Genomic DNA, 21,690 nt, shown 5'->3' on the forward strand with positions numbered 1-21,690 from the left:
ATAAAAATTGGACAGTAATATGCTTCCTGGTAAGCCAGTTCTTCTTTTCTGTTAAGGTCAGTATTTGAATTGCCCTTTTATTCACACAGATATGCAGTCATCAGCTGCGCTCCCACACAACACATGAATATTCCCTGCATGCCAGTCAGACCCCTTCTCAGTCCTGATCTTTCCTCACATAGGATCTTGATGAGAATGGGAACACTTATTCCTAGCACATTTCAGTTGTTCTCTGAAAATTCCTAATTTTCACAGCACTTCACCCATCTCTCCATCTTCCACATGTTATAATTCACTAAAAAAAAAAAAACAAAAAAAACCCTTTTCATTTATTGAACAAGTTTCTCATGACGTACCCAAAGCAGTACAACCATGATGACTCAGAATCCATTTCTACAGGGGATGTCTGAATATTAATAACATGATTACTTGACACAGTTCACTTCTTACTGCATCTTTCTTAGAAAGTTTTCTTTCCAAATTCCTGATTTTTTTTTGGTATCATTTTGTAATATATACAGTTTGGATGGGTGATCATGGTTAAGAATATGTTTTCTCAGACTATAGGTTCAGGCTCAAACCCTTTTTGTCTCACTTAGTTTCTTTGTCAGTTGAGGTCCTGCACAGTAACCCTATTTCCCTGCATTGAAAATTTGTGATAATTTTCCTCAAACCTTTTAAAAGAACTTAAAATTGTTAGAGATACCAAGGGAACATTCCATGCAAAGATGGGTTTGATAAAGGACAGAAATGGTATGGACCTAACAGAAGCAGAAGATATTAAGAAGACATGGCAAGAATACACAAAAGAACTGTACAAAAAAGATCTTCATGACCCAGATAATCACAATGGTGTGATCACTCACCTAGAGCCAGACATCCTGGAATGTGAAGTCAAGTGGGCCTTAGGAAGCATCACTACTAACAAAGCTAGCAGAGGTGATGGAATTCTAGTTGAGCTGTTTCAAATCCTGAAAGATGATGCTGTGAAGGTGCTGCACTCAATATGCCAGCAAATTTGGAAAATGCAAGCAGTGGCCACAGGACTGGAAAAGGTCAGTTTTCATTCCAATCCCAAAGAGAGGCAATCCCAAAGAATGCTCAAACTACCGCACAATTGCACTCATCTCACACGCTAGTAAAGTAATGCTCAAAATTCTCCAAGCCAGGCTTCAGCAATACATGAACCGTGAACTTCTAGATGTTCAAGCTGGTTTTTAGAAAAGGCCGAGGAACCAGAAATCAAATTGCCAACGTCCGCTGGATCATCAAAAAAACAAGGGAGTTCCAGAAAAACATCTATGTCTGCTTGATTGACTATGCCAAAGCCTTTGATTGTGTGGATCACAATAAACTGTGGAAAATTCTGAAAGAGATGGGAATACCAGACCACCTGACATGCCTCCTGAGAAACCTATATGCAGGTCAGGAAGCAACAGTTAGAACTGGACATGGAACAACAGACTGGTTCCAAATAGGAAAAGGAGTACGTCAAGGCTGTATATTGTCACCCTGCTTGTTTAACTTATATGCAGAGTACATCATGAGAAACGCTGGGCTGGAAGAAGCACAAGCTGGAATCAAGATTGCTGGGAGAAATATTAATAACCTGAGATATGCAGATGACACCACCCTTATGGCAGAAAGTGAAGAGGAACTAAAGAGCCTCTTGATGAAAGTGAAAGAGGAGAGTGAAAAAGTTGGCTTAAAGCCCAACATTCAGAAAACTAAGATCATGGCATCTGGTCCCATCACCTCATGGGAAATAGATGGGGAGACAGTGGAAACAGTGTCAGACTTTATTTTTTGGACTCCAGAATCACTGCAGATGGTGTTTGCAGCCATGAAATTAAAGACGCTTACTCCTTGGAAGGAAAGTTATGACCAACCTAGATAGCATATGAAAAAGCAGAGACATTACATTGCCAACAAAGGTCCATCTAGTCAAAGCTATGGGTTTTCCAGTGGTCATGTATGGATGTGAGAGTTGGACTGTGAAGAAAGGTGAGCACCGAAGAATTGATGCTTTTGAACTGTGGTGTTGAAGAAGACTGTTCAGAGTCCCTTGGACTGCAAGGAGCGCCAACCAGTTCATCCTAAAGGAGATCAGTTGTGGGTGTTCATTGGAGGGACTGATGTTGAAGCTGAAACTCCAATACTTTGGCCACCTGATGCAAAGGACTGACTGACTGGAAAAGACCCTGATGCTGGGAGGGATTGGGGGCAGGAGGAGAAGGGGACGACAGAGGATGAGATGGCTGGATGGCATCACTGACTCGATGGATATGGGTTTGAGTAAACTCCGGGAGTTGGTGATGGACAGGGAGGCCTGGTGTGCTGTCATTTGTGGGGTCACAAAGAGTTGGACACAACTGAGCGACTGAACTGAACTGAACTGAAGATTGTTAGATGGCTTAGAATAGCGCATGTTTTATATTAAAGGCCCAAAAGTTACTTTTGCATAAAAGATACATTAATATTCTATAATATTTATTATGACATCCTTTGCATTATATCTTGAATGCTTTCCTATCATACTTTAATCTCAACAACATAGTCTCTGACCTTTTTAATAAAGTTACAAAACTCTTCACTCTTTATTATATGTGATTTGGAGCCAATGAACTGGATATTTAAGGGCACTGCATAGGTAGTAAATTGTTCTATTTATTCAGTTTTACTTTCACTGCAGAATATTTCATTTATAAATATTTAAGTATGATTCACATATGGTGATCTTTCCAAATATTTTATGCTTCTTCATGGGTATATTGTTTTTTAGAAAAAAACTTTTTATTAGCAAACTCTTCACTTTATACTGTATTGAATTTGCTCAAATTCATGTCCATTGAGTCAGTGATGCTATCTAACCATGTCATCCTCTGTCGCCCCCTTCTCCTCTTGCCCTCAATCTTTCCCAGCATCAGGGTCTTTTCCAGTGAGTGGCCAAAGTATTGGAGCTTCAGCATCAGTCCTTCCAATGAATATTCAGCATTGATTTCCTTTAGGATTGGCTGGTTTTATGTGTGTGTATAATTGATTCAATTAATTGTACACCTGAAACTAACAGAACATTGTGAATCAACTGTACTCCAATGAAATATTTTTTAAAAAAGCAAAGACATGGTAGTACGGGGGAACTTTTGTACTTGGGGGTGGGGTGGGGATGGGTGTAGGGTACTGCTGGTCCTGAGAGGATTCAGGTTTTTTTGTTTTTTTGTTTTTTGTCTATCAGTGTTTTTTGGGTTTTTTTTCCATTTATTTTTATTAGTTGGAGGCTAATTACTTTATAGTATTGTAGTGGTTCCTGCCATACACTGGCATGAATCAGCCATGGATTTGGAGTCAGGTCTTTTAAGGGGTTGGTATAAATGACAGTATCAAGGGACTCAGCCATATATATATATATATATGTATGTTTATGTATATATCCATTTTCCCCCAAACTCCTGTCCCATCCAGGCTGCCACATGACATAGAGCAGAGTTCCGTGTGTTATACAGTAGGACATTTCTGTTTTGTAAATGAGTTCAGTGGTATCATTTTTCCAGATTCCAAATTTAAGTGATATGTAATATTTGTCTTTTTCTGACTTACTCACTTATGGTAATCTCCAGGCCCATTCATTTTTGTCTTTAATTTTATTTCCCCAAGTCTTCAGTATTCCTTGGATAATTCAGTTCAGTTTGTGTTTACTAGTTCAGATGTGCTAAATTCTCAGTAGATCTACTCTTGAAATTTCCTGAAGACTTTCCCCCAGGTGTCTGGGCCAAACCATTTTAAGGTAATACCTAGTTGATCCCCATCTGTGTATACTGTCTTCATGCTCAACATGAAGGACAATTCACATACAGCTTTCTTTCTGAGGTCACAGAAAACAACTGACCCTTTTTTACTTTGTTAATCAAGAAAAGCTTATTCTCACCAGCTTAATTCTTCAGCAGGGCTCAGGTGCTAAAGGAGATGAGTGATTAGTTTATTTACATCAGTAAGATATTTCATTACTGCCTAATCATGAACATAAAAACCATGATGCTGTGCAAAGATTTTTTTTCATGATCACCAGAGAGATGGCAAAATGGAAAACATTTTTCTTAATATTGATGTTGTGGATCAGGGTGCTATGGGGCTCCAGGGCACAGAGGCCTTTTGTTTTTCATTTCTTCCAGGCAAGACTACAGTTTCCATGACTTTCCATGACATCCAAGGGCAGAAAAGTTGCTAATTAAAGAAGGATGCTCCCACTTGGTCAGTCCTGGCCAACACTTTTGTGAAGCAGTGGACTATAGCCCGCTAGGCTCCTCTGTCCATGGAATTTCCCAGACAAGAATACTGGAGTGGGTTGCCATTTCCTCCTCCAGGGTATCTCCCCGACACAGGGAGTCTCCTGAATGGCGAGTAGATTCTTTACCACTGCATCACCTCCAATCAAAGGAGGAGCAGCCAGCAAACCACCTAAGGCAAGATTAAGGGACCAGAGGGGTTCATCAAGGAGACCAGAGCACCTAAAACCGTACACACCCTAATCTTGTCAGCAACTCCATCCTTTTGCAACTTTGTAGAAGAAAAGTACAATACTGCCTTGATCCTTATCATATATCCCCAACCTGACAATATAACCTCTCCCTGCTCACCAGGGAGAGGGCCTAATGTGTTCCCTCTTAGCTTGGCAAATATGTAAAGCCACTCTTTCTCTTCCATAACTCTGTATTTGTATTTTAAGTATTTTGGTTTGGCATTGATGCACAGAGAGCCAAGAGTTTGGCATTAATATATAACCTCTGGGTTCTTACTCAATTTAACAGCAACCCAGACCTCTGACTTGATTCAGAGGAACGTCTTTCAACACGTACTGATGTCTCTAGGATGTGACAGGACCAGACTGACACAGCTCTACAGGAACTGGCAGGACTGTTCACCAATGTTCTAAGGTACATACACCGAGGTTCTCAGGCATTCGTTGTTGTTTTTATTATTATTGGTTTAATATTCCTAATGTTCCATTTTTGAGAAGTGTTTATAATTTTTTTTGAGAAGTGTTTATAATTTTTGACTTATGCTTGGTGTTATAATTTATGATGAAAAAATTGAAGCTTACTTCAGACCCTGTAATTATGGAAAATAGCACAGGTTAAAGAATTCTCCCACTTCACTTCCAGGAAAAGGCTTACTGCCAAGAGCCACGTTTCCCCATTAACACTGCATTAAGACTCACACTAGGCCCTTTGTTTACCTAGGGAAAAAAACAGACACTCTAGTTTCCCAGTCTTTGCCCTAGCAATGATTTATTGTTGTTCAGTCACTAAGTCGTGTCTGACTCTTTGCAACCCTGGGGACTGCAGCAGGCCAGGCTTCCCTGTCCTTCACTATCTCCTGAAGTTTGCTCAGATTCAGGTGCATTGAGTCAGTTATGCTATCCTAACCATGTCATCCTCTGCTGCTCCCTTCTCCTCCTGCCCTCAATCTATCCCAGCATCAAGGTCTTTTCCAATCAGTCTGATATTTGCATCAGGTGGCCAAAGTATTGGCGCTTCAGCATCTAATCCTTCCAGTGAATATTCAGGATTGATTTCCTTCAGGATGGACTAGTTTGATCTCCTTGCTGTCCCAGGGACTCAAGACTTCTCCAGCACCACAATCCGAAAGTATCCATTTTTCTATGCTTAGCCTTCTTTATGAACCAAGTCTCACATCCCTACCTGCTACTGGAAAAACGATAGCTTTGACAATAGGGACCCTTGTTGGCAAAGTGATGCCTTTGCTTTAAAATACACTGATAACTTATCATACCTTTCCTTTCAAGGAGCAGGCTGTCGCAGTCATCTTCAGCAGGGATTACAGCAGTAAATTGTTGCGCCCCGAGGCCCCGCCCGCCGCGCCCCGAGGTCCCCACGCAGGACTGGCTTCGCTTCAAGACCGGCCCCCTGATGTCCTGTGTCCGCTCAGGCCCCGCCCCCAGGCCGCTAGGCTGTTTCACTGAGCGTGCGCCTGACGTCACGCATACCCGGAAGCGGAGAGCGGCGAGTGGACGTCTCAGCGCAGTGAGTTTGTCTTTCTAGTCAAACTTGCGCTTCGCAGTCTCATTTCGTCACTACCCCGGGCCTGACGGTCGCTACTGAGTCTATATCCTCGCGCCCGCCCGACCACCCGCAGCAAATTCAGACGTCTCCGAGAGCGGCGTAGGGCGCCTCCCTTATTGTTTTAAAGTCGCCGTGAAGCCGAGTCCCGATTTCGGACCGTTGAGACGCTCCGTTTCGCACCCCTTTGCTGCTTAAAACCATTTACTGACCTCACTGACCCCTCTGCCTTTCCTACAGCGCATAAAATTCTCTTCGGCGAGGTGGTTTATTCCTTCCGCGCTCCGCAGCCTCGCCCTCTCGGCCTCTGGAGGCCGCGCCCTCTCCCCGGTCCTGGGATTCTGGAGAGCCCGCCCCGCTCCTGAGACCCCCTCCTCCCAGCCCCTGTCCTCACGTCTCCTCAGGCGGGTCCCACTGCCCCTCAGGCCTTGCCTTCATAGTGACCGTTCCGCTGACACCGTTTGGGGGTAGGTGACCTGAACCAGCCACGTGACACCCATGGTTCTTCCGTCCCCAATTCCACCTGCTGGAATGTGGCTCTTGTGGAAGCGGCGCTACTTGCTCAGTCTCCTACCCTGTAGTTAATGGGCGAGGTGTGGTCATGAGAAGCAGAGACAGCAACTCCGAGAGAAATAGAAAATGGAGAAAAGCATGAGGGAGAAGCGATGACAGTGAAGAGGATTGTAAGGAACTTGGAAGAGACAGCGACATGAAAGAGAATACCCCTTCGGTAGCGGTTGGGGAAAGGAGAGAAGTTTAGAAAACACAGGATCTCCGGGGAGTTATAGGTGAGGAAAAAAGGGAGGTGGTGTTCAGTCCGAGTCTTTGCAACCCCTGTATCTTACAGAGTTTGCTCAGATTCCTGTCCGTTGAGTCCAGGGATGGTATCTCACCATCTCACCCTTTGCCGCCCCCTTCTGTAGCCTTCAAGGGAGAGGGACTGTAAATCAGGGTTCTCGAAGAGGGCAACAGTGGAGACGCAGTTAACACAGAGAGCCCGCAAAGGGGATACAAGTGTTGGGACCTTGACTTACAGAGCAATATCCTGCTGGGAGAGAAAGTGATTGGAGGAGCTGAGAAAGAAAGCGAGCTGAAAGGAAGCATAGCCTGTTGGGAGTGCCAGAGAGTTGGGAGGAAGGGAGGGCAGAGATGGAGGAAGAAAGGCAGAAATGCAGGGAAATTGAGGCTCACCAGGGAGGGTGGAGAGAAAGCAACTTCAAGGCGAACAGATGGCAGAGAGAGGCCGGATGGGAGGCAGGGAAGAAGTAGAGGACAGGCACAGCAGGAGAGCAGAGGGGAAGAGGAAGGGAGACGGAGAAAGAAGTAGGGAAACATAAACCAAATTAAGTGGAAACAACTGGTGTGCAGGTGGGGGAGGGGACTAGATCCAGACGAGCGCTGAATTGGTTGGGTAAGAATTATTAAGTCGTGATGCATTGATTTTGGGGTTTAAAATCTAGTAATTTTAAAACTTGTTTCCTTAGATTATATAGATGAGGATGAGAATTAGAAAACTTCTGTCTGTAAGGCGTGTGCATTTTGTAATTATTTGTATTAAAAGACCATCCATGTGTAGAGCCTGTTGAGGTGGGGGCTGTGGTAGTGATTTGATCCTCTCAGGTGTGGGTCACCCTCTTCCCTGTTCCTGGTGTAGAGGTTATGTGAGAGAAGTGGGGCAAGAACTGACTGACTCTTACTCCATGATGCCTTTTCAAGGAACTTGTACTTTGCGATTACTTTACTTTTAGCTCTCCTTTTACATTTAATTCTTTTTTGTAGCTTGAGATAAAGATTTGTTCATTCAATAGCAACTTTCTTGTAAACAATTATTCACTTCTGAAATAAGATTTGGTGGCCTCCTGTAATTAATTCATTTCATTCTTCTCTACATATGCTATATTCTCAACTTTTTTTTTTTAATACCTTGCACCAGTATTCTTCAATGAAAAAATTTTAACACGCTGATTCACTTTAGGTTTCTTTCACATTTATTTGAGACCTGTTCTCTGTCTCCTCTTCATGTTTTATCTGGAAACGTTTTTTGGTAACTAGTAAATAGTTACAGACTATTTTGATGAGTTCTTAGTAAGGATGTCAGCGATCTTTTATGTTAAGAGTCAAATCTAATTTAAGTAGTTAGTCTGATACTCCATTTTCCTCTCTTTTATGCAATCTGGTAACTAGTGAGCTATGAGTTGATCTGATGATGCTTCTTCAGGTCCAGAAGCTGAGCAACAGGGACCCCTGAAATGATTGGCCAAATTGAGTTGTCTAACTGTGTGTGGCAGTTCTTCTTGGAGGGAGTACCCAGTTTTTATTAGAATTTTAAATGGACCTTAGTTTTCTAAAATGAAAAAGACAGAACAGTAGGATGGAGGCAGGAGCATAGGCTCAGAGTCAGAGAGAATCATGAGCCGTCTTCTGTGAATAAAGGTCAATGTGCAGCGACACCTCCCACCTCCACTGGCTTCCCCATGTCCTCAGAGCAGCATCCTGACCTCTGCCAGTGTCTCCAGCCTCATCCTGGGAGCCGACCCTGTTCTCATGGTCATTCTGTCCTGGTCACATTCACTTAGTCCTTGTTCATAAATATAGAAACCTTCTATGTCTCGGATCTTAGTTTCTACACCTGCCTTTGGTCATTAATCACCATGGCCCTTGCTCTTTCTGTTCCTTCAGTTCTAGACCAGAGAGGTCTCCCTATCTCCTTCTGATAGTCTCTGTCACATTAAGCCAGGTTTAGTGCCTCTATATTAATCACGCTCATCAGAAATGCCCTTGTCCTTTGATTATTTGGAGTCGTTCCTGTTTTCCCTTCACTGAAGTATGCACCATGTTCCTCTTCCTCCCAGGATGCTTGCAGCATCTCACTCTGGGGATGAGGACTAGTGTTGCCCTGATGGTCCGGGAGCGAGCAACAAGAATGAAGACAGAACATGAAATCTGGTGCAGTGGGTCAGGGGACCTGCAGCCTCTATTGGACTGAGGTGCAGAGTCCACTCTGAGTCCAGCTTTTATTCCTAATTGCAGACAACAAGACTTTCTCAGATCTTATCTTTCTTAAGACACATGCTGTGTTAATCACGTACTTCTAAATGTCATGGACTACACCGACAGAGTCCAGATCTCCTTGTGTTTACCCCAGGTTGTTCCCTTCTGGGCTAGTCTCGGGAACAATTAGCAAGTCCATAGGCAGCATTCATGCCTGGTGCTGACCCAGTGTTCCAACGTCCATGCTTTCATGATCCCAGTCATACTCTCTCCTGGGTCTGACCTTGGGGTTTGTAACAAGGCAATTTTCCTTAAGAAAAACATGAAAGATAATCATTAACATAGTTTCTAGGTATATGCTGTTTTTCCAGGTGTTATTTCTGTGGAATTTCTCAAGGCTGTGAAAGTACGTTATTAGGAATTCCCATACAGGCTATGACTGTAGTTTGAACTCAATTCTCATGGGAGAAAGAGGGGACAGGGTAGGTGGTGATGGTTCCCATATCTGTTCTGGACATTTCAACTCTTTGACCCCATGTGGACACTTGATTCCTAAAAAGCAAAAGATATTTAGTTCAGTTCAGTTGCTCAGTCATGTCTGACTCTTTGCAACCCCATGGACTGCAGCACGCCAGGCCTCCCGGTCCATCACCAACTCCCGGAGTCTACTCAAACTCACATCCATTGAGTCAGCGACTCCATCCAACCATCTCATCCTCTGTTGTCCGCTTTTCCTCCTGCCTTCAATCTTTCCCAGCATCGGGGTTTTTTCTAATGAGTCAGTTCTTCACATCAGGTGGCCAAAGTATTGGAGTTTCAGCTTCAGCATCAGTCCTTCCAATGAATATTCAGGACTGATTTCCTTTAAGATGGACTGGTTGGATCTCCTTACAAGCCAAGGAAGTCTCAAGATTCTTCTCCAATACCACAGTTCAAAAGCATCAGTTCTTCAGCACTCAGCTTTCTTTATACTCCAGCTCTCACATCCATACATGACTATTGGAAAAACCATAGCTTTGACTAGACAGACCTTTGTTGGCAATGTAATGTCTCTGCTTTTTATTTATTTATTTATTTATTTTATTAGTTGGAGGCTAATTACTTCACATGTCTCTGCTTTTTAATATGCTGTCTAGGTTGGTCATAACTTTTCTTCCAAGGAGCAAGCACCTTTTAATTTCATGGCTGCAATCACCATCTGCAGTGATTTTGGAGCCCAGAAAAATAAAGTCTTGTCACTGTTTCCAATGTTTCCCCATCTATTTGCCATGAAGTGATGGAACAAGATGCCATGATCTTAGTTTTCTGAATATTGAGTTATAAGCCAACTTTGTCACTCTTCTCTTTCAGTTTCATCAAGAGGCTCTTAGTTCTTCGCTTTCTGCCATAAGGGTGGTGGCATCTGCATATCTGAGGTTCTTGATATTTCTCCCAGTAGTCTTGATTCCAGGTTGTGCTTCATCCAGCCCAGCATTTCTCATGATGTATTCTGCATATAAGTTAAATAAGCAGGGTGACAATATACAGTTTTCACATACTCCTTTCCCTATTTGGAACCAGTCTGTTGTTCCATGTCCAATTCTAACTGTTACTTCCTGACCTGCTTACAGATTTCTCAGGAGGCATGTCAGGTGGTCTGGTATTCCCATATCTTTCAGAATTTTTCAGTTTGTTGTGGTCCACACAGTCAAAGGCTTTGTCATGGTCAGTAAAGCAGAAACAGATGTTTTCCTGGAACTCTCTTGCTTTTTCGATGATCCCGCAGATGTTGGCAACTTGATTTCTCGTTCCTCTGCCTTTTCTAAATCCAGCTGGAACGTCTGGAAGTTCACGGTTCACATACTGTTGAACCCTGGCTTGGAGAATTTTGAACATTACTTTGCTAGCGTGTGAGATGAGGGCAATTGTGCAGTAGTTTGAGCATTCTTTGGTGTTGCCCTTCTTTGGGATTGGAATGAAAACTGACCTTTTCCAGTCCTGTGGCCACTGTTTGAGTTTTCCAAATTTGCTGGCATATTGAGTGCAGCACTTCCACAGCATCATCTTTCAGGATTTGAAATAGCTCAACTGGAATTCCATCACCTCAACTAGCTTTGTTCATAGTGATGCTTGCTAAGGCCCACTTAACTTCTCGTTCCAGGACATCTGACTCTAGGTGAGTGATCACATCTGGGTCGTGAAGATCTTTTTTTCTATAGTTCTTCTATGTATTCTTGGCACCTCTTTTTAATATCTTCTGCTTCTGTTAGGTCCATACCATTTCTGTCCTTGATTGTGCCCATCTTTGCATGAAAAGTTGCCTTGATGTCTCTAATTTTCTTAAAGAGTTCTCTAGACTTTCCCATTCTATTGTTTTCCTCTCTTTCTTTGCATTGATCACTGCAGAAGGCTTTCTTATCTCTCCTCACTATTCTTTTGAACTCTGTATTCAGATAGGTATATCTTTCCTTTTCTCCTTTGCCTTTCACTTCTCTTCCTTTCTCAGCTATTTGTAAGGCCTCCTCAGGCAACCATTTTGCCTTTTTGCATTTCTTTTCCATGGGGATGGTCTTGAACACTGCCTCCTGTACAATGTCACGAACCTCCATCCATAGTTCTTCAGACACTCTGTCTATCAGATCTAATCCCTTGAATCTATTTTTCCCTTCCACTGTATAATCATAAGGAATTTGATTTAGGTCATACCTGAATGGTCTAGTGGTTTTCCCTACTTTGTTCAATTTAAGTCTGAATTTTGTAATAAGGAGTTCATGATCTGAGCCACAGTCAGCTCCTGGTCTTGTTTTTGCTGACTGTATAGAGCTCCTCCATCTTTGACTGCAGAGAATATAATCAATCTGATTTCGGTATTGACTATCTGGTTATATCCATGTGTAGAGTCTTCTGTTGTGTTGTTGGAAGAAGGTGTCTGTGGACACTTAATTCCTCAAAAGCAAAAGATGTTGGGAGTCCTAAAAAGCCCATTAGATCTAGTGTCTTGAGGTTTCCCCATGTTTTAGTTACTGTGTCACTGCCCAGCTGCAGCCCCCAGGTCTTCTAACCTCTGTCCATCCAGGGACCAGTTGCCATCTTGGACAGCAGCTTTGCCTTCCAGCAGTTCATCTGCTCAGAGCAGGGGATGCTGAGTTTACTGTGTTTGGAGTGGCCCGAAGGTTTCAAAGTTAAGTGCATATGAAGGAGACACCTCCCTATCCCCCAACCCCCTCAATGAGCTGGGGTATCTGCCAGTTAGCTGTGAGCACGGAGAAGAGGAGCCAGTGAGATAGGACCTCTCTCTTTGTGACTCTTTACCAACCATCCCTCAACTGCATAACGTCTGCAGTCACTGACAGGTTTTCCCAAGAGCACCAGCTTCTTGGTCTCCATACTAAGTGCCCAGGGTTTGTGGATTTGCAGCTAGGGTGCATTTTTGTTGTAATGCCCACGCCCAGTGGTCTCTGCTCTTTCTTTTTTTTTTTTTTAAATTTTTGGCTACATTGGGTCTTCATTGTTGGGGTGGGTTTTCTCTGGTTGCAGTGAGCAGGGGCTGCTCTAGTCGCAGTGTGCAGGCTTGTCATCGCAGTGGCTTTTTGTTGCAGAGTGTGGGTTCTAGGCCAGGCAGGCTTCAATAGTTGTGGCTTGCAGGCTTAAATGCCCCACAGCATGTGGAATCTTCCCAGGCCAGGAATGGAACCTGTGTCCCTGCATTGGCAGGCGGATTCCTAACCACTGAACCACCGAGGAAGTCCCGGTCTTGGCTCTTTAGCCCTCTTATTCAGCCATGCTTGGAGAAGAGGTAGAAAAACAGGGGAAAGTTAAGGGGAGATTGTCGGTAGCAACAGTGCGCCTCTGGATGGAATGAATAAATGGTGTGTGTGTGTGAGAGAGAGACAGACAAGCATAGTTGTGGGATCACGGGGTGTGTGAAACTGTTGACAAAGGCGTTTTCAATTCTGGCTGGAGGACCTGGATGTGGCTCATGGCTAATGGTGGGCTGCATGGAATGGTGGACATGCCATAGTGTCTTAGCTCAGTTTCCCTGGGACACAGATGCTATGATTGAAGTTTGCATGTCTGGGTTTGGGAAACTCATATTCACACCTGTGGAGGAAAGAAGCAAGATTGGCTGGGGTCACTGTGACTGATAAGAAAATATCTTGAGTCTGGTTTGTGTTTGAGCGTCTTGTGTTATTATTCCGTCATAAACACAGGAGTTGTTAAGTTTTGGAACCTTCTTGAGATTGCATAGTAGGATAGGTGGATTATTACTGGGATCTGGGGAATGTGTTGGACCAGATGGAGGTTTGGAAGTTCCTTTCGGCCTCAAAGGGGAAACAGTTGGTCCAGGGCTTTGGTGGTGAAGGATTTTGCTAGGGAGGGGCCATAAAATTGCATGATGTAGGGAAGGATTGTTCCTAGAATCCAAGGGCCATCAATTCCACAGCAACCTGTACCACACAGACTTGTTCTGGACGTTCAGTATGGAGGTTGCCCAATGATTAAAAACAGAGCATGCATAGGATCTCACAGTCTCACTTCTGATTATATATCCAAAAGAAGCAAATCAAAAAATTTTTTTAAATGTTTATATATTTGGCTTCACCTGCGTCCTGCAGGATCTCTAGTTTCAGTGCACAGACTCTCTGGTTGTGGTGCTCGGGCTTGGTTGCTCCGCCGCATGTGGGATCTTAGTTCCCCCACCAGTGACTGAACCCATATCCCTTGCATACCCAGGCAGGTTCTTAACCACTGAACAATAAGAAAGAAAAGAGCCACAAACCAACTGTTATTTCTGAGTCTCCAGAAGCAGAAGAGCTTACTGCCCATGACCCCTGCCCACAGCACCACTAGTGGGGCCAACAGGGGTCAGATATCCTCAACTTCCTTCTGGCCTTAACCACTAATCCATGCCTACCTTTACCCACATTTAAGGAACCAGCTCGCACATCCTTTTTTGAGAGGAGCAAGAGCACCTACTTCTTTTTGGTGCTCTGCTTTAATGCAGCAGGAGGCCCAATAAGCGGTCCCTGAATTTCTCCTCTGGTCTCTTAACTATTTCTGTTGATTAAAGAGCCCAAGGATCCAGGCTGATAAATGCTAGTTTAACTCAGTGCTCGTCACTCAGTCGTGTCGGACTCTTTGCCACTCCGTGGACTGTAACCTCCAGGCTCCTTATCCATGGAATCCTCCAGACAAGAATACTGGAGTGGGCTGCCATTCCCTTCTGCAGGGGGTTTTCCTGACCCACGGATCGACCCGGGTGTCCTGCATTGCTGGCAGATTCTTTACCATCTGAGCTACCAGGGAAGTCCTGATTGGCAACATACACACAGGCTATCACACACACATATATATAATGACATTATGGACCCATAAAAAAGGATGTATTTGTCACTTGGGACAACTTGGATGAATGTAGAGAATATTATGCTACGTGAACTGAGACAGACAGGGAAAGACTGATATTGTATGTGCTCGCTTATATGTGGAATCTAAAAAAAGTGAAACTCACTAGCACCAGACAGTGGGATGGTGGTTATCTGGGGCTGAGAGGTGGGGAGAATGGGGAGATACTGGTCAAAAGGTACAGACTTTGAGTTGTAAAATGAGTACGTCCTGGGAAGGTGTGTGCAGCATGCTGACCATAGTTAATCCTATTCTGTTACTGCATGCTGGGAATTTGTCAGGAGAATACGTCATCAGTGTTGTCACCACACACAGAACATGGGAATTCGGAGGTGATGGATGTGTTGGTTAGTGGATTGTGATAAATACTTCACAGTGTACACACGTGTCACATGGTCACAGAGTGTATGGTATGTATATACATAACCCTTTCATTAGTCGGTTCTCCCCCATCAGACATGCTCCTCAGGATCTCGTGTGGGGCCTCACCCCAGGAATGTGCACAGAGCTGCAGATGATTCCTATCTGGATCCTGCATTGAGCACCAGGGCTCTTACCCTCCACTTCTGAGACTGAGATCGGGCCCTGGGGGAGGGGAGGGCACTCTGCTCTGAGTGGGGCTCGACCAGGGCCTGCTGTGTGACCTGATGGGCATCGTGGGGTCAGCAGAGGTGCCCCCTGCTGCTGTGTGCATGAGGCCTCATCAGGAGGGGAGTGTGATCCGAGGGAAAGTGTGGGAAAGTCCCGTGTTGGTCTCTGTGCTGGAGTTGCCTGTCCTGAGTCCCTCCTGAGACAGTGGGCCCAGGGGACTGTCTGTTCCACAGGGTGAGGACTTCCCTGTGTGTGTGGCTGGGGCTCAGGAAACGGATGTGTTGACTCTAAGCATTAAACAGCATGTTTTCTGCTTTCATGATGGACCTCTGAAGACTTGTGTTGCCTGAGGAAGCCCAGAAGAGGAGGAAGAGGAAAGAAAAGGAGTCAGGCATGGCTCTCTCTCAGGTAAGGTCATATTCAGTCTGTCCTTCCTGAAATGCCCTTCTCTGGACTCGCTAATCGTGTCTGACTCTGGAGTGTCCTGTCTGACTCCTGTACATGGACACTCACCCGGGGCCTTCCCTCAGGGCCTGTTGTCTCCACTTAGATCCCGTCTCCCCATGACCGGTGACCTGGCCCTTGTGAGGAGGCTCCCCTGGGCACCGTCCTGGGCAGGGCTTCACACCCACGGGTTGGAGACGGGGTCTCAGTACTTTTGGGCAGCAGGGATTGCTTAGAGCCCCTCTGGATGTGCTGTCTGCTCTGTCAACCAGGGTAAAGAAGCTGCCTCTGGAGTCAGGGGTTTGTATGCAGAGTATGTGGTAAAATCTGGAAAAAGGAACTAACCAGGAGAAATTAGTTCTCACTTTTTATAGTACATTTAAAACTAAATGAGGACCTCCTTGAAAATCATAGTGTTTCAGAATCGAATAGAAAAACCAGAAAAAGACCTCAGGGCTAGAGAGTGTTCCATTACATCATCTCATTTAAACTATGAAATATAGTTTGCTAATTTTTGTTCTTTGTTTTTTGGCTGCACAGTGCAGCTTACAGGATTTAGTTCCCTGAGTAGTGGTTCAACCCGAAACCCTTCAGTGGAAGTGTGGAATCTTAACCACTGGACCGCCAGGGAATTCCCCAACTTTACTAATCTTGATTTAATGTTTTATTATTGGAATAAAATAGTAAACTCTGAGTTTTGTTAATAACTGTATACCTAAAATTAAGAATAAAATCACATTATTATTTTTTAAATATATTTATTTGCTCTACTGACTCTTCATTGCTGTAATGGCTTCCATCTAATTCTGATGAGTGGTGGCCACTCTCTAGTTGCAGTGTGCGGGCTTCTCATTGCCGTGGCTTCTCTTGTCTTGCAGCCCAGGCTCTAGAGTGCACTGACTTCAGTAGTTTCACCTCCTGGGCTCTGGAGCTCTGGCTTAGAAATTAAGGCTCACAGGATTAGTTGCCCCTCAGCATGTGGGATCTTAGCGGAGCAGGCAATAACCTGTGTTTCTTATGTTGGTCAGTGGACTCTTTACCACTGAGCCACCAGGGAAGCCCTCATATTATTATTATTTTTTTTTTTTTTTGCCCAACAATAATTATGTTTAATACTTGAGAGATATATATATGTAAATAAAAGCTGCAGGGTAGACACTGGATTTAAATAAAGGTATTACAGGTGTAAGTCATTATACTTTGTATTATGAATAAATAAGAAAAAAGTGGCTAAAAAGAACAGCAGAGATTTTCCAACATTTTTTAATAATTTGGACCCCCCTGCCCCAACTGAGCTTACTTCCCATCATTAGACCAAAATGATGACTCTGCCAGGCAATTACAGCACAGAACCAGCCCTGGTTCAGAGGAAGTGGTGTTTGGCCTATGGCTCCACAGGTTTTATCCTAACCTGGTTCCAGCTTCAGAAGCACAAAGTGCCTTTGGTCACTTGAGACTCTAAAGCATCAACTGATGCGTTAGCTGATTTGGACCTTAAATGCCACTACCCACCAGAGAAGAGGTTCTCATTAGATTGCAAACTGGTTATTTATTTTTCAAAAATCAAAGGAAGAAGAAACCTATCTGTTAACCGAACCAGGCCATCCTAGGAATGGACTTAAAATTTCTATTCAGCTTTTAGCTAATATAGGAAATTATAGATAAATTAATATAACCTCCCAAACCAGGTGTGAGGCTTAACGAGCAGCTTCTGAGTTCTGGTCTATACAGTTCAGAAAGAAACTCTGCCTTAAAAGGTCAGACTACTAACACTGTAGCCCTAGCAGCCTCTGCAAATGAGGCCTTGCCAGCTACCAGCGGTCGAACACATAGTGTCCAGCACCAGTCATTGGGCCCACCCTCCTCCAGAGTGTCACAAGCAGGATCCATGTGAGGGGAGCAGCCCGTACTCCTGGAGGATGGCTGAAGTACTTTCAAGGGCACAACCAGGACGAATGATGCCAAACTTTCCAGGCACAGACAAGTCAACTACAGTTGAGCCTAATCGACACTCTGGGCTCTGGCCGTCCCCAATGGGTCCCCCATCAATGATCAAGGACAAGTGAGGCCACAGGTCCTGGAATTCCTCAACATTCAGAGAGCTGGACTGGGAGCTGAGGTTGGCACTGGTGAGCGCGAGTGGCCCCCCAAACACCTGGGCCAAGTCCTGCATGAAGGCGTGGTCAGGAATCCGGATGCCTACAAGAGGAGTGAAAGGATTCAGGTCCTTGTTGAGCTCCTCTGAGCGTTCCATTACCAGGGTCACTGGTCCTGGCAACAGGTCCTTCAGGAGCCCCTCGGGTACTCTCACATGGCAGTACCTGTAGACGTCGGCCACGCGGCCCAGGCATACGGCCAGCGGCTTGGTCTCGCTGTGGCCCTTGACACGGTACACGGCGCCCAGTGCTTCCGAGCAGCTCGCCGAGCAGGCCAGGCCGTACAGCGTATCGGTGGGGAAGGCCACCACGGCGCCGGCGCGCAGCTCGGCCACGGCGGCCCGCAGCGCCTCGGTCCAGCCGCCGCGCTCCGGGTTTGCGGCCCGCACGGCCCCGCTCCCCGGGAGCCGCAACAGCCGGGCCCCCGGCGCCGGGCTTGGCGGGCAAAGGAGGCGCCCGCTCCGGGCTGAGCCCGCCGGCCCCTCGCTCAACCCCATGCTGGCAGCCACCGCGGCCCTCAGCCCCCTGCACGGACCTGCCGGAATATTATTTTTAAATACAGGTATTTTATACAGATTGGCGTTAAAGTAATTTGTGTATTATTTTCTGCTTGTACTATTTATGTTTTTAATTGTATAAGATAATCTTGAGGACGTCCCTGGTGATACGGTGAATAGGAATGTGCCTGCCAGTGTAGGGTACACAGGTTCCTTCCCAATTCCTGGAAGATGCTGCAGAGCAACTAAGCCCATGCCCAACAACTGCTGAAGCTGTGCTCTGGAGCCCGGAATCCTTAACTACTGAAGCCCGCATGCTTGAGCTTGTCTTCCGAAACAAGAGAAGCCACTGCAATGAGAAGCCTGGGCACTGCAGACTCACCTCCATGCAGTGCAGCCACAAGTAGAGAGAGCTGATCACGGCAACGAAGGCCCAGCATAAACAAACCAAAGAAGCTGTGAAAAGGAAACAGCATATTAACAAACTTACTGAAATACATTTGATTCATTTTTAATGTCCCAAAGATGCCAAAATACACATGAACAGGAGAAGGGAATGGCCACCCACTCCAGTTTTCTTGCCTGGAGAATCCCATGGACAGAGGACCCTGGCAGGCATCTATCCATGGCGTCCCAAAGAGTCTGACATGACAGAGTCAACTGAACAACAGCCTCCTCACATAGCAGAGTGAGTGCTGAAAAACAACCCTAAATCTCTAACTTTCCTCCTACGGATTCTTAAGTGCTGTCCAGTTGCTTTTGAAATAACATCCTCAGTTTATAGGCCTTGCAGAAATCAGCCTCTACCTGGCATCACCCCATCTTCTTTCCCTATGTTGCAGTCACACTGGCTGGTTTTCTGTTCAGTAAATATCTTCCTGCCTCAGAGCTGGCACTCAGGCTGTTCTCTCTGCTTACAAAACTCTTCCATTTCCCACCTTGCCAATCGTAATTGTTTCTTCCTCACAGAGACCTTGTCTGATTTATCGATGTAGGTCAAGACATTCTGTTGAATCTTCTCTTGGCACCAGGCCTGTTTCAGAGCACATATTACAATAGGAATGTTAAAATTATGGATGTAATTGGCCGGCTGGCTGCTAGATTGTAATATGCATCATGTTCACTGCTGTATTCCCAGTTTGGGACACAGAGTTGATGCTCACTAAATTTTGATTGAATGAAAGAAAAAAAGACAACTCTTCTTGTTTCAATCAATTGTGTGTTTCCATGTGCATGCATGAGTGCATGTATATGTAACTCCATGATTTATTACAAAACCATCTCATAAATACAGTTTATGCTTAGAGCAGTTGCAGTTGTATCTGAAGTGTGTATTCCATGGCCTTTAATATTTTCTACCTCATCACATGAATAATGTAAATAGTAGTCAGATTATTGACATCGTGTGGGTTAGGAGGTAGAGGGGGTGACCCTGTATAGTGACCATTTATGCTGTTCCATTGCACTTCAGCTCCCTTGAACATGTTTCACGTATTCTCAGGGAACTCTCTGTGTATGGTCTTTGATACTGTTACATAACTCTTTGATTCCTTAGGTTCAGTTGTCTCTCCCAACCACCTGAGCTCAGGTGCTGTTGCCTCATTTCTTAACTGTTTTGATTGAAGCTATTTCTTAGAGTGACAGAGTTTTCTCCCCAGTAAGATGGACACAGATCTTTCCCTAATGTTGCTGTTATGTTGATGACAAGTTGATATCGGTAAAGTCTTTAGAGTAACACTTAGTGTGCATGAAGTGTTGAGACACCTCTCATCAGTATGATGATGACATCCTCATCACAGTCTGTGTTCTTTTAAAGCTGCTGTGGACTTTGTCATCTCTGAAGACACCAGTCTTGCTGTAGCTCATCTAGACAGTGAACGTCACTCAGTTTGTCGATCGTAACACTTCTGCATCAACAACCCACTGTTGATTGCAATTTGGTTGTTTTTCATGTCTTGTCCACACCCATGATGAATTCGTGTTGATTGGAGGATATCATCATCTTATGAAAAAACAGGAAATTAAGTTAGAGAGCAACAATTTGCTCCATATAGATTTCCATGGATCTATCACAATATTACTTCAGCTGAATTGACCTTACCTACCTCACTTCTTCTCCTTTTTTGTGAAAATAAGAACGAACCCTGCTCAGGGCCCGTTGGTGAAATGTGTTTTCATTTCAGGCACAGTTGACCTTCAAGGATGTGTTCATAGATTTCACTCCTGAAGAGTGGGAGTGCCTGGACCCTGCCCAGAGGACCTTGTACAAGGACGTGATGGTGGAGACCCTCAGGAACCTGCTGTCTGTGGGTGAGGATCACTTCCCTCTGAAGTAGGGATCTACTTTGGGGTATCTCTGCATTTTCCCTTGCTCTTGACTGAGCTGAAAGCCTTGTTCACTCAGACATGTAAGGCTTCATGATTGACATCAGGAGTTCAAACTTGTCTTTCCTTCTGCCTGCCCACTGTGTGATACACAAGGAGTTTTTCCAGAGCTTGAGTGTTTATAGCGCTGATTTCAAACTTTGAAATATCCAGTTGCCTGTTTATACCCCTGTGTTCTTGGTTCAGTAACTCTTGGAAAGGAACTAGATACCTGATACATACTATACCGTATATTATACTGTATATATACTGTTCCCTGTGCATTCAGAAGGAGGCAAATAGCAAAGTAATTGGTGAAATATTTTTCTGTCCATCTGTAATGTCCTCACTTCTTAACTGACAAAAGAGCTGGGATTTTCCACCTGCCATTGCAGGAGACACAGGTTCGATCCCTGGTCTGGAAGATCCCACGTCACAGAGCAGCTAAGCCCGTGGACCAGAACTACTAAAGCAGCAGTTTAGAGTCTGGAAGCTGCGATTACTGAGCCCACATGGGACAACCACTGAAGCTCATGCACCCAGGAGAAGCCACAGCAAGTGAGGAGCACGAGCACTGCAACTGGAGCGTAACCACTACTTGCCCAACTTGGGGACAAGTCCAATCAGCAGCGATCACTCACTCCAGCCAAAATAAGTGAATAAACAAAATTATTAAAGATAGCAATTACATTTAATTTAAATAAAGAAAGTTTGGATTCTGGAAGAAGCCAAGTATATGACATTTCTTCTGAACAGGAATTTCTGATTCTGACCTGAATCATAACTCTATTTTTGTAGCACAAGGAAGATCCCTGGATTGTGGAGAATGAGGTGCTAATAGCAGAAAATTAGATGAGTGGGAAAGGATCAACAGTGTGATTTCAGGTCAGCTGTCACAAGGACAGAGAGGAAGCCACACCATTCATTGTGTTTGGAAAACTCTCGAAGTGTGAGCGTTCTGTGAGAAAACAGATACTTATTGTTTGTGAACTCTCTCAGGAGATTTTTCTTCTCCTCAACTTCCTGCTCTGTTCTTTGACATGTGAAATGTACATCACCCTCCAGTGGTGCTGTAGTGCCCACAGAGACAAAGGCAAGGCCTTTTTTTTTTGGCTGCGCTGGGTCTGTTTCCTGTGTGGCCATTTCTCTATTTGAGACAAGTGGGGGCTGCTCTCTGCTTGCAGG

General features: G+C 44.7%; 1 protein-coding gene across 5 annotated transcripts in view; it reads left to right on the forward strand.

The window, feature by feature from the left end:
- Positions 1–21,690, forward strand: part of LOC133054779 (zinc finger protein 665-like) — a 41,157-nt gene that overhangs the window by 7,035 nt on the left and 12,432 nt on the right. For 2 of the 5 annotated variants that reach the window (XM_061140095.1, XM_061140096.1), the window contains exon 1: positions 20,321–20,451. Coding sequence is in view for 3 of the 5 variants with exons in the window: in XM_061140092.1 (XP_060996075.1) it covers positions 15,438–15,452; positions 20,325–20,451 (142 nt within the window). In the remaining 2 variants the exon portion in view is untranslated. The other 3 variants (XM_061140092.1, XM_061140093.1, XM_061140094.1) reach the window with 3 other exon arrangements.

This window comes from Dama dama, chromosome 4 (genome assembly GCF_033118175.1).
Source record: "Dama dama isolate Ldn47 chromosome 4, ASM3311817v1, whole genome shotgun sequence".
In the NCBI taxonomy this organism is placed as follows: Eukaryota; Metazoa; Chordata; class Mammalia; order Artiodactyla; family Cervidae; genus Dama; species Dama dama.